This window comes from Ostrea edulis, chromosome 5 (assembly GCF_947568905.1).
Source record: "Ostrea edulis chromosome 5, xbOstEdul1.1, whole genome shotgun sequence".
Classification (NCBI taxonomy): Eukaryota; Metazoa; Mollusca; class Bivalvia; order Ostreida; family Ostreidae; genus Ostrea; species Ostrea edulis.
The window spans coordinates 31,889,212-31,903,150 of NC_079168.1; the positions used below are offsets into that span (position 1 = coordinate 31,889,212).

The 13,939-nt window shown below is 36.0% G+C and overlaps 1 protein-coding gene across 3 annotated transcripts; it reads right to left on the reverse strand.

The window, feature by feature from the left end:
* Positions 1–7,023: 7,023 nt before the first annotated feature.
* Positions 7,024–12,985, reverse strand: LOC125649491 (interferon-induced protein 44-like). Of its 3 annotated transcripts, none has more exons than XM_048877063.2 (6): positions 12,837–12,959; positions 11,723–11,804; positions 9,828–10,040; positions 8,956–9,102; positions 8,185–8,362; positions 7,024–7,701 (listed from the first exon to the last, which is right to left on the reverse strand). In XM_048877063.2, the coding sequence occupies exons 1-6, from the start codon at positions 12,848–12,850 to the stop codon at positions 7,382–7,384; spliced, it is 954 nt and encodes a 317-aa protein (XP_048733020.2). In that variant the 5' UTR covers positions 12,851–12,959; the 3' UTR covers positions 7,024–7,381. The 3 variants fall into 3 exon arrangements, with proteins under 3 accessions (XP_048733020.2, XP_048733023.2, XP_048733024.2); XM_048877066.2 differs by lacking the exon at positions 12,837–12,959 and adding an exon at positions 12,819–12,836; XM_048877067.2 differs by lacking the exon at positions 9,828–10,040 and having other exon boundaries at positions 12,837–12,985.
* Positions 12,986–13,939: the final 954 nt, after the last annotated feature.

Below are 13,939 nucleotides of genomic sequence, written 5' to 3' on the forward strand. Positions count from 1 at the left end.
TTAAAAATCCAATCCATCATGAGATTTGAACCTGGTACCTCCGGCATACTAATCCAGATACCTTACTGCAAAGTTGTCCCACGACTTTCCACCTTGAGACTTAAGATATAGTTCATGCATGCCCCATTCAATTACATTTGATTTTCTGAAAACGCACATGGTGCCTTATCTCTAATTCATATTTAGCTCACAAAATCCCACTTCGTTTCAATTCAAAATTCTCTTAGTATACACAAGAAAACGCACATGGTGCTTTGTTTACAATTTCATATGTAGCTCATAAGGTATATGCACATGGTGCTCAAAATACTGCTCTAGAATTCATTATGCACATGGTGCCATGCAAGATATGCCATGTGGTTCATGGAACCTTGTTGATCATCTCCGCTAAGGGGTCGTCAAGGTATTCACTCACGGTATCCCATCCGTGCCGGTCTGCAATCTTTAAAATCTTGTTTCTTTGAAGTATTGCTGCTTGTTCCTCTTTTACGATGTCTGCTGCTTTCTGAAAATCACACTCCTGAATCAACTTTCTTAGCTCTGACAACTTGGAATATCTTGCTTGATTAAAGTTAAACTGAATCTTGTGTCCCTCGTGTTTGAATTCGAATCCTGGTGACCCGTTAACTGAAACTGTTGGTTCCTCCACGTGCGGCACGTTTTTCCCCGCGTTGCTTTTTGTCAACTTTTCTGTAAGGCCCGTTATAGTGCTCACAATAACATTGCTCTGCCTTTCTAAAGCTTTGTTCAGTGAAGAACTGAATAAAGAAACGGCCTCTTCATTATATAAACCAAATTCTTCTCCCGGAGTTTCCATGCAATGGTCACTTTCAGCCATAGAGTTTTTGTAGTGTATAAAATTTACCTGTACGTATAGCTAGCGAGCGTGCTTAGAATGCCGCACAAACACATGTTCGCCTATTTATATGCCTTCACCACGTGACCAATACAAATGATATTCGAACCCGACTACCTATAAAACACCCGCATATAATTATAATTTGTATTCCACAGTAAAAACAGTGTCACCTATGCAGACCGTGACACACTTAGTTCGTGCTGATCAGCTATCTCCAATCAGGGAAAGTGTCAAGAGTAGAATATTTACCCTGAATTGTGCATGAATCCTTATACTGTATGAGAGAGAGAGAGAGAGAGAGAGAGAGAGAGAGAGAGAGAGAGAGGGGGGGGGATTCAAACAATGATCTTGTTGGCTGTTATTTCTCACTTATTTTTCAATAGATAATTTATGTTTTGTCTTTATTTAGGGGTGAGAGGTCCCATCTGAGCATGACTACAGCGATCAATATGTAGAATATGGATTAGATTTCAAAATAATGGTCTCCCAGCATAAATAAACTAGTTTATCTTAATTATCATAATTCAAACTTTATATCCAGAAATACATCATGCCTAACACACAAAGTGCTTGACTGTATATTTATACAAGTTGGCATTGCGATTAGAAATAATAAATCGATGAAATTTTTCATATTCAATGTGTATGAAGTTCTTTTACCATAGTCTACCACTTCATATAAAAAGAAAATATGTTTTAGTATAAATAGATATAAAATCCGCGATCGTTATGTCATTTCATAAGAAGGGCATGTAGCAACCCAAAATGTAATAACGACGCAAAATGGAATAAATTATCATTATCTTCAATTACTTCAGTTTATGCTAATTGGGCGCTCAATAGATCCTGTATATCTTTGATATTTTGCGTTATTACATTCTGCGTATAACTCACAGACACTTATTTCATGTATGACACAAGTGCCTGTGTTAAACTCGAAGGAAATTGTACCAATGCAGAGTGTGATGATTGAGTTTATCATATTCTGCGTCGTTATCAGACACATAGAAATCAAGGGGAGGGGACAAGAGGGTCTGTCCCCCACCTTTATTAACAATTTGTTATTTTGTAATGCAAATATAAGATATATTGGGTGACCCCCCCCCCCCGCCCCTTGCCCCCCACTTGACCCCAGCTTGAAATTTTCGATATAATAGTAAAAAACGCCCACCACTACCTTCAATTAAGAAAATGAAGATTGGGGAAAAAAAATTATGAGACACTCATAGTAGATGTCTAACCACCCCATCCCATCCCCAACGATTGAGAAAAAAATGAAATGTGGGGGATTATTGATGCATTCATAGTAAAAGGCCTTTCACTCACACCCCCTCCCACGAATTAGGACTTTTAACATCGGTCTTGGTTTGTTTATGTTTTTTGTTTCGTTTTATTGTTGTTGTTGCTCGTCTTTTTTTTTTAAATTATCAATTATTTTGCATGGCAAAATATTCCAATTTTCCATTTTTGAGAGTTGATTTTTATCAACTCCTCTATGCAGTCACTCGGCTCAAAGTGGTGTGGACCTTAGCACTTCTCTACAAAAAGATGTAATTTGCAGAGCTAGCACCAAATAGGTCGTAAAACATGTGTACGTATTACACGTTTAGATGCATAATTTCTGTAAAATTGTCTTTTTTACCGTCGGTAAATTGAGTATGTAAATTGACGAACAACCAAAATATCACTAGAAATACAATCAAATGTCAACAGCGATAATTCACACAGTAAAACATTCCTACACGCAGACAGAACATCATCGATGATTATAAGACTCTCTTATGAGTAGCCATGAAATATAAGGTGATTCCACCCGAGGGTTGCAAAAAAGCTGTGAAACCCGAGGCTTTGCCGAGGGTTTTACCGCTTTTTTGCAACCCCGAGGGTGGAATCACCTTAATATTTCATGGCAACTCATAAGAGAGTATTTTTCTCTCATATTTCTAGAGTTTTCCGTTTTCCTTGTGCCTAGCGACGCCATTTTGAGAATTTTTCAATCAATTAATTTTTCGCTCGACATTAAAAATAACATCAGAATTGAATTCTACGACCTTCATTTTGGCAACTATGTTGCTGACAAAAAATCGGCCGACGAGTGTATAAGTGAATTGTATTAGAGTTATTCCTCTTTGAATAAATCAATAATCAGGGTGCGTGACGTAACTCGACAGTCATCAGCGCGAAACATTTTGACAGACCTAATCAGAATATGCATTCACAACTGCACGGTTTTTTTTTTCTTTTTCTTAGAGGAGCATTGATATTGATATTAATTGAGCAGTTATTTAATGACGAGTGTGTGAAGAGGAATTCCAAGTGGTTTTTGTTGGTGAATATGGGCATGGCTAGACTTTCGTTTTTCACGCGTGCAAGGACTCGAGTTTCATGGACATTGAACGCACTTATTTCACCTGAGACACGGACAGTAGACGTTGACAGAGTGAATGTGGAGGTAGGCCTAGACGTAATAGACCGTGTGGGCTGGGTTTCTGTGAACGGGCATAATGCACCGGATGACATAGGTGTATGAGGGATTTGTGACTGTTGTTGAGTGTGCAGTAATTGTTCAAGGAATGTGTATTTTTGTGTCCGGTCACATACACCTGGACATTATCAGGGACATTACAATCTGTCATTTTTTGTACAAGAGCTTTGCAGACGCTAGTGTTCGTCAATCGAGGCGAGGTAAGTTGCAAGCTAGTTGTGTATTTTCCCTTGGCACACAAAAGATCGTTTCTGATTTTCGAAAAAGAGTAGGCTCCCTGGAGGCCATCAGGGAAACTCAAACACTTACAACCAAACATATTTCAATTATTTAACCACCATAAAATGGCTGAAATATTTCCAAAAACGGCGTAAAACCGCATAAGAAGAGTCAGGAAATCGACAGATAGAGCACGTGTACCTCGTGTGTAAAAATCGGTACATAATATATAGTGTATGAAATACCATTTTAGTTTTCCTTTACTGAATAGTTAGATTAAATGATTGTATTGCCTTTTAGATTCATAAAGGTGAAATAACTTTCCATTACACTCGATTAATTGATATTCAATCAGACTTTTACAGCACTCATTGTGTAGAATTAATCACACTCACATTATATATGCACTTCTCTGTTGATTCACGTAATCTTCATTATTTATACACAAAGTTGAACCCATTAAGTTTTAGTCAAAACTGCTCAATTTAAAAGAGGGAATAAAAAAAACATCAATTTCTTGATATTCTGTTCATGGTGAATGATATGATGATAAAGCCCTATAGCTGTATATGTATCATTTACTTAAAGTTTAGTTTTACAATAAAAAGTCACATCTTAAAATACGAATTGAATTCTTCCTATGAATTAGTTAGATGAAAATATATTGTCACAGTAAACTATTTAACTCGAGATGAGGTCTTCCAATTGCAAATACCATCAACAATTAATTACACGAAAAAGGCAAGAGAATACCTTGCCTCTGGTTTTTTCGTTCTAAAAACAGTGGGCTGGGACAGCAGTATCTCAGCATCTCACTAAGTGGTGAGGTAAAACGATGAAACTTAACGGGTGAAGAAACCATTGCACACTAAATAGTGATATATTTAATCCAAGAATCATTAGTAGATTTTGAATGGCCGTTCTTTTCATTAAAATAGTTCATTATTGTTGCTCTTTCAATAGGGTTTTTCAGCAAAGGGCTTTTTTTAAAAAAAAAAACAAAAAAAAAAACGCCGCCAACTGTGTTGTCCGTCTTGTTCATCTATTATAATCGGTTATATATTTTTAAAAAAAACAACGGTTTCTTTGCGAGATTTATGTATTCCATTTAAATTAAAACATTCTAAAATTTAATATTTTATCAGAAATACACCCGAAATAACATTAAAAATACAAGGAGGGGGAAGGGGACCTGAAGTCATATACACAAGCACCTGTACGTTTACTTGATCAAGATATAAGGCTCACAGCGGGTGTTACCGGTCAACAGGGAATGCTTATTCCTACTAGGCGTCTGATCCCACCTCTGGTATATCGAGGGGTCCATGTTTGCCCAACTCTTTATATTTTATTGCTTGTATGAGTTATGAGATTGATTACTATACAATTATTGCTATTTTTGAGGTCAATACGATGATTTAGACACCTGAGGAGTACAATATTCACCAAGCCCGAAGGGCGAGGTGAATATTGTACTTCGAAGGTGTCTAAATCATCGTATTGACCTCGAAAACAGCAAAAATTGTTTTATTATATGATTAAATGATTAAAAAAAAACACTTACCTCGCCATTTTTCTAGAATTGCTGAAATCTTAGCCGAACCCAGTGAGAAACGCGGAATTTCATTGGACGGCAAAAATAAATATAATCGATCGCGTCAAATTGGAAGTTCCCGACCCATTTTTGGTCCTATGTGGAAAAAATAATTCCTTCTGTTCACCTGGAAGGTCACGTGCAGGTAAACATAACGTAGTATAATTTCTACATTGTTGGATCTCAGCCAATTAAAAAGCTAGGAATTATTCAATCATATAATAATGTTCGTTATCTTTGTCTTTCGTGATTGATTGTATATTGTTTAATGTCGACAGGGATTGCTTAATCCCCTTAGGGGCCTGATCCAACCTCTGATATATATAGGGTTTCGTGTTTACCCGGCTCTTAATTTTGCATTCTTTATAGGAGTTATGAGATTGATCGCTGTTCGTTATCTTCGCTTTTTCACATGTGCAAAATTAAGACTATGTGACTTGTTTTGTAAATTGAATAATTTGTAGATATTTTAATGTCAATTGTTGATGCTTACGAAATTACGTTCGTGGGGATTTTCTAGCTGATTTGCATAGAGCTCTAGGAAATGAATTTCAAATTTTACGTAAGATCATACACAATTTTAGAGATTGATTGATTAAATATTGTATAACATCCCTCTCGAGAATGTTTCACCCATATGGAGACGTCACCATTGCCGGTGAAGGGCCTTGGTTCGACGCTTATAGCCTTTGAGCAGGGAGATATTTTAATCGTGCCACACCTGCTGTGACACGGGACCTCGGATTTTGCGGTCTCATCCGAAGGATCACCCCATTTAGTCACCTCTTACGACAAGCAAGGGATACTGAGGACCGATTCTAACCCGGATCCCCACGGAATCAATTTTAAAGATAAAAGATAAGTAAATATGCACTTTAAGTAATGAGGAATTGTTTAAATGTACTTGTGTAGTCATCACTCATGTCAATCCTGTCCCTATTTTTCAAAGAGGAGTTTAAGAAAAAATATATAATTAACATAAACCCAAGAATTATCAAGTTATGGGTGGAGTTTTTCAAAAAATGTTTTTGCTTTAGAATATTAATGTAGTGACATATTTTGACAAAATGAGCTATTCTAAGCGTAAATGTATATGATATGTTGAAATAGTAAAATACAATCCAGACAAGGTGTTAACTTAGCAGTGTCTACATGTACATGTATGTAGATATGAATAATTGCGCTTTGATTGTTATAGAGACACAACATGAATTTGTGCATAAGTTTATGACTTTTGAGGATACTCTTCATTAAAAAAAAATCTTAATCCCAGAAACATCTGGTGCAAACCTACATAAAATCAACTCCCATCGGTACTTTCAGTACTTTGATTTTCTTCCGGATGCCCCCCCCCCCCTCTCTCTCTCTCTCTTGAAAAATTACAATGCATGCCTGGTTATTACATTTTACGTTGCTGCACATGTATATTGATTGTATGATGTAGAATTGCACCCCTTACCAAGTTTTCCTTCATTTACACAGTGTAAGGAATGGTAAACGAAATCGCAAACCAAAATGCAGAGACCAAGATTATTTTTAAGCATAGTAACTTCATCCATGAATATGTATGTATAAATGCATATATTCAGAAAAATCGCATGCATATATTGCAGGACTATATAGCATATGTGTGTTAGCGTGTCTGTAACATGCCATAATTATTGCTTGCAGACTCGAGTGTAATTTATGCATAAATATTTTCATTTCGTAGATATATACTGAAAATAAGCACTGTACGTTGGCATTTCAAATTTAAATGTATTCGATAAGATATCAGAATTTATAAATCAGTGAAATTCGTGTTGAGGTATGTAGATCATTATAACGACCATAAAACTTGCCAAGTGCTGACTTTAAACAAGACTGTTGAAACTTCTGTAACATCAATTTATTTCTCAGTAGCCTGCTTCGATTTGAAAACAGATCATACGCAAAACAAGGTCTTGCGTATCGAATCTGTTGAGATATATAAACACCATATGTAGGTGATAATGGAGTATTATTACATAAATATTGGAAGTTAATGATCGAGAATCTGAAATAATCCCGTTTGTCATAAAATTGAGTTGTTAGTTTGCCGTTAATATTTATTTTCTATAAAATGTCTGAGTACGAAACAGATGTGGAGGATTTTGTGGTGTCCTTTATGTCGTGTTCACAGGTATATATCGAGTCGACATATGAAAGAAAATGATTATAGTTGATAGATAAAATGTCGATATATCTAAATGTGCAACTGAAGGCCACAGCATGGTATTTGGTTTGTATCCGCCAATATTTCGTCTTCGAAATTTTCTAGATAGTCGTCTGCAGCTCGGAGGATCTGACGTAAGTTGTATAACGTTAACATTTTAATCTCTGTGGATGCAGTCCGAGAATTGGCGAGATTTTGCATGGGAAGTACAGTATATGATGGCAAACCAAACGACATGGCGACCTTATCCCGCATCTCCAAAACACTTCTACTGTGAAAAACTTTAGATAAGTCTTCCTTTACAGTGACTATCGTATCGATTTTGGTGAGGAGGATCAGCTGAGGAATTCCTGAACAAAGTACAAACATAAAAATAAAAATTGAACTTAGTTCAGCTTCTAAGACAAGGGACTTTTGAATTAGCCACATTACATCTTCACGCTTTCTTTGAAACATAAAGGACATAATAGAAAAGATTCTCTCTAACATATAATCCTTTATTCAAAACTCAATTCCCATACAGAAAAAAAAAATGTTTCGTAAAAATGTAAACAGTATCATATGAAATAGCGATATCGATTTTTTCCCAATTCATTGTGCTTTTAACTTCAGCTTTAATTTTCATGAGCATTATAAAACAATCATAATTATTATATTTTTCACACAAGGTACTATATGGACGAGTTCTGATTAGAGATGTCGATATACAACATACCCGAATCTCAGCATAAATAAATATCAAATTTATCGAACCAATGTTAACTGCGCAAATTTAGTTAAGATAAATCAATATAAGAAAAACTTTAGCAACTGTGGACGTGACTGTAACTTACTTCTTCCATTCATTAGTTCCTGGAGTTCTTTCACTTGTTTTTCGACATTCTGAGACATGGTTATCTCGGGTGGGTTGGACCCGTCCACCACGAATAGCACACAGTGTACGCGGTCACCAATACTGGGGTCTTTCCTGAACTTGGAATTGTCTTTACTGATAGGTGTACCTTGATTAAACTGCCGAAAAATCATCAAAACTTATTACCGAGGTAAAGACAGAGACGAAAGGTGTGCATGTGACTAGTGTGAAAGTTACGTCAGTCACTGGGATTATCGAAATCACTGGAATATTTACAAAATTCTTATGGTTCTCTTTCAAATATGTATTATTAGACATGTCATTTACTAGTAATATATATCTATTTTGCAGATTAATATTTTTAATGTATCATTAGTTATCATTCAGAAGATTATCATTATCGCTTATTCAGATGTGACTTCTGTATCTACATGTATGCCAATATAACTATTCACATAATGCTCTTAACTTCTTCATGTAAAACTTATACGGTACCAATTTTGATGCACCAGATGCGCATTTCGACAAATAATGTCTCTTCAGTAATGCTCAACCGAAATGTTTGAAATCCGAAATATCTATGAAGTTTTAGAGCTAAATATAGCCAAAAACAGCGTGCCAAAAAAATGGAGCCAAATTCTTCCAAGGATAAGAGCTATGCATGAGGGAGATAATCCTTAATTTTGAAATGAATTTCTAAATTTTATAACAGCAATTAAATATACATCCGTATCATCTAATAGTTACAAACCACGTATCCGTCCATTACGTGACCGTCCAGAATGGCCTCCACATCACGTGAGTTAATACTCTGGTCCTCTTCTAAACAGCGGCAATCTAGCATTCTAAATCGCAGATGTCGGAATGTTCTTCTCCCCTTCACTTTGTAAACGTCGAGCTGAAAGATGATTCAATGAAAGTTGCTTTTTGCACGAATTCCATCGAAAAAAAGAGATCATTTTATAACTATCAGACATATAGAAAGAAATTTTCCTGTCAATAGTTACGTATAGACGAGGAATATCCTTCATCTTACTGCTATTCATTTCCTTCACTGATTTTTCCTGTATCACATTTATCAAATCGTTTAGGCGCAGATCTTTAAACTTTTCGAGGGGGGGAGGGAGGGAGAGTTACGAAGTTTTTGGTAACTTTTCCGCCCAAGGGTGAGTTGGGGGTTGAGAAGTTCAAAATGACAAAAAAAGACCATTTTTTTTCTTTTAAAATCCTCAACAAAACAGGGAAGCTGCAACCACCTGAACTCTCCCTACCGACGCGCTACAAGTGTTGCAAATTGCAATCAATGAAAGGTGAAGATAACGAACAGTGATCAATCACATAACTCCTACAAGCAATACAAAATAAATAGTTGGGCAAACACGGACCCCTGGACACACCAGAGGTGGGATCAGGTGCCTAGGAGGAGTAAGCATCCCCTGTCGACCGGTCAGGGATCGGGACAAGGATCAAATTTTATCAGTACGATTTAGAAATATTAAGTATCAAAACCCAAAATGTGCACAATTGTATTTGAATGAATTTTAACCTAATAAAAATTGAAGCTATATATGACAAAAATACGAGATTTCCCATGTGAATGATTTCGATTATTCGAATACAAACTGATTTTGCTAAACTGGATGCAGCACAATCGGTACGTGATCTAATCGATAGCCTCCCTTTGATCACAGATTCAACGGTATTGAAGAAGCTGGATTTTCCAGAGGCGATGCGCCCCATCAACAATACATTGACGTATCGAATCTTCTTTGGACGACCCCTAAGTTCTGCCAAAGGTGTGTATTTTTCAATTTCTGTCAACAAATGCTCCAGTGACTACAACAGGAAATTCAGTTTCAAGAAATTGTTGAAGAAAGTAAAAAAGAAAGAAACTTTTAGGATACATACATGTACATAATAATAATCAAGATTGTTTTCTTTCTACACTAACAATATAGCGATGTTATGTTATATATAATGATGTCTTTAAATGAAATATTTAACGTAATCTATATGATGAAAAGTGAATATAATGAGCAGTGATCTATCTCATGAAAGGCGAAGATAACGAATAGTGATCAATGTCATAACTCCTATACAAAATAAAGAGGTGGGAAAGCAAGGACCGCTGGATATACCAGAGGTGGAATCAGGTGCCTAAGAGGAGTAAGCATCCCCTGTCGACAGGTCACACTCGCCATGAGCCCTATATCTTGATCAGGTAAACGGAGTTATCTGTAGTCAAAATCAGTGTGTCAATATAAATCCTATAAAGAATACAATATTGAGAGTATGGAAAACATGGACCCCAGATAACACCAGCGGTGAGATCAGGTGCCCAAGAGGAGTACACATCCCCTGTTGTCTTCATCCCAGGTGAGAGGAATAAATCGATTTATCTTTAACTTTCGGACATCTTTGGTCAAACGTATGTGCATAGCGCGTGCCTTCTTCACACGTGATCAGATAGAAAACCATGATGTTGATAAGTTTTGACATCTAGTTCAAATATATAGGAAAAGAGGGAGTTATAGGAACACTTCTAAATTCACCGTTTGGTTTACCGCCATACACAGTACTTCCCAAGTACAAGATCTATGATTATTCACAGATGAAAAATAGAACGTGGTGGGTGAATAAAATAATCACATGGTCAGCACCCCACTCGATTAAAAAAACACAGGTCTCGTATTTTCAAAATTATCTTCATTTATATTTCTACGATACTTTGTTTTGTGTGTATATTTTTCATTTTTTGTTGATCCTATTCCGTAGTATTGATATCTCTATTAAAATTAAATGCGAAAAATTCAGCGTATATACCTTTAAGGTTATTTAAAGTACAGCGTGTGTGTTTAAAACTGTCTCTTCGTGTCATATAATAAATTGGTAAACAGTGAAAAGATAATTGTGTATCGCTTTAAACTTTCATCTCCAATGAAATCTTTGTACTGCCTTCCGATCGGTAGATCAAATGGATGGGTCGCTAAAGGGAAACACTATATCTTAAGTCGGGCGTTTCGTATACCATATAGCTTGCTTTTAGCTGGTAAATAATTATGACTTATTTTGGCGATTTGCAAAGATTCACCAAAATAAAATTCGCTAAATTTAAATACATCAGAATACATATACATGTACATTGTATAAATGAAATGATCAGTTCATCAGAATTTAATGTTATACCTTGTAGACATAAAACCGCCAAACATGTGTCCCACCAACAAACAAAAGCAAAGAGAAAAACACGATACTTTGATCATTTGAATTTGACTCCCCTAACTTCTATTTGATTTTATGTCGGAAAATAGCAACTTGGTGGCCATGAATAGATATTCCATAAATAATTGTGACACAAGATGTCAATTCTGTGTTGAATTTATTTGGTTGATATTCTATTTACTTGCAGGTGTTCTTTCCTGAGCCTCCGTACTGCGGTAAACTTGCCACTACAAACCAATATAGATATAGTAACTATATAACAGCTATTATAACTGATACAGGAAACACATAATCACCGTCTCGTTCCATTCATAATCGTCCATTTCATGCCATGGTTGACGAAGCGTATCGGGAGAAGTTTCTTGTGGTGATTGTTCTCTACAAGCATAAGTAAAGCCTACACAAGATATTGTTCACATACAAGGAAATATAAAAATATCAATCAGATATTTTTCTCTTTGAAAATATATCAAAACGTTCAACTCTCATTGACAGCGAAAATGATACATGTAAAACTTATACGGTACCAATGTTGCATGTTAGACAAAGGTACAACTCGTGATGCAAATAAGTTTCTAACTCGACTCGAAATAATTTAGACTAATCAACTTTGCGGGCTATAACTTTCTAAAACTGGATGTTGATCGTGCCCCTTCCCCACTTTAAGCTCATTCTAGAATCTGCATTCTTATATACTCCTTTAGACCTTTCCAATTTATTTCACATGACTATTTTTTTTATTAGAATTTGGCCACGTAAAACTCTAATCCAAAAAGCAGAATGGCCCATTACCAACTCTAGTCATAGATGCCTATCCACCGACAGGTCAAAATAGTAATAGTCTAAAAGTTCGAATTTTGACCGCGTCCACTGCCCACAGGTGAATATTTTTGGTCTCTTCGTGTCACATATACATGTAGCCTATGGCATTTTTTTTACTTGTCAAGACAGTTTCATTGAAATGACACATGACATAATGCGACCAATCCCGATTTATATGGAAAAGACACGGTCAAATATTCCGGGAAAACTTGTTTTTCAATTTTTGAAGCTCTCCGAGAAAACGCGCGTACAAAATGAAAATTTTGAAGACGGAAGTCACAACATTAAAAAAATATATATCAAGTTTGATCGCTTCAGGAGCTGTAGGTCTTGAATATTTGGAGACAATCCCGAGAAAGGTCGTTCACAAAATTGTGATGAAATAGAATTGTGGTGAAAAAGAAAAATAATAAAATGAACTACTAGTTAAAAGGTCTTCATTTCAAACAGAAGACTTAAAACAAGCCAGTGAATAGAATAACATACGGATCTTTTCGTTGAAAATGAAAGACCTTGAAATAAGAAGAAAACTAGTGCTCTATCGGAGAAAGTCGTAAGAAGAGCAGATACCTTCGGAATCCATCTTACTTTTTGTACTCCATAGTTAGATCCTCCTTTGCTGGAAGTGTACGTATACAGTCTTCACTTTCTTTTATTTCCTCTCGCTTCTGATGAATATTACCAGGTAATAACGATAGAATATATATTCTGACGTCAGATAACACACGTAATTATCTGATACAGTCACACCTTGGGTTCAAAGTAACTCGAGATTAGAGAAAAAAATAGTAAATCGAAACCTTTCCTTAGTGTTGGTTTTCCATTATTATCCGTACTATTTAGTTCCAACATCACGTGACAATTAAATCACATTATATAGATAAAGGAAATGACGAAAAACGCGCGATCTTTGCATAGTGGCAAGGATGCCAATGAAAACATATGACTTGAAAACTTAGTAACAGTGTTAAAGTAAATTGAGATATGATAGTTTGCAGTCAATACTAATATTACGTACAGTGAGTATGCATGCTTGGCCTGTCTGCATTACGTTTCACCAGATAGGACACGTCTGGAGTTACATTTGAGGTTGTTCAACTTTTCCGTTATCCCCATGTAAATTGTTCCTTACTGACAAATAAGTTGATGGTGCAGGGGTTTCAACAGACTCATCAGCATTTTACAAATTCTATGGTCACTATATCGATCTAGTTTGCCAATACAACTTATCATTGGGTCAAATGCTATCTGATGTGGTTCATACCGAATGTTAGGCCGTTCTTGGCGCACTGATTATGTGTAAGGATAAATCTGTTTACCTGATCAAGATATAGGGCTCACGGTGAGTGTGATCGGTCGACAGGGAATGCTTACTCCTCCTAGGCACCTGGTCCCATCTCTGGTATATCCAGGGGTCTCTGTTTTCCCAACTATCTATTTTGTATTGCTTATAGGAGTTATGAGATTGATCGCTGTTCGTTATCTTCAACTTTCACAACGTGTATCTGTAAAACAGTTGTTGTACCCTTGGTTTGTTTATTTTCCTGTGAAATTCAGTATGTATTGTATTAAATCACGATATAATCCGAAGGTTAAAGGAATGAGAGAGGAATTCATGTGATCTAATTGTAGTGACTATTGATTCTGTCAATCGAATACCTGATTATTATGTCTACAAAGAAAACCCCAAT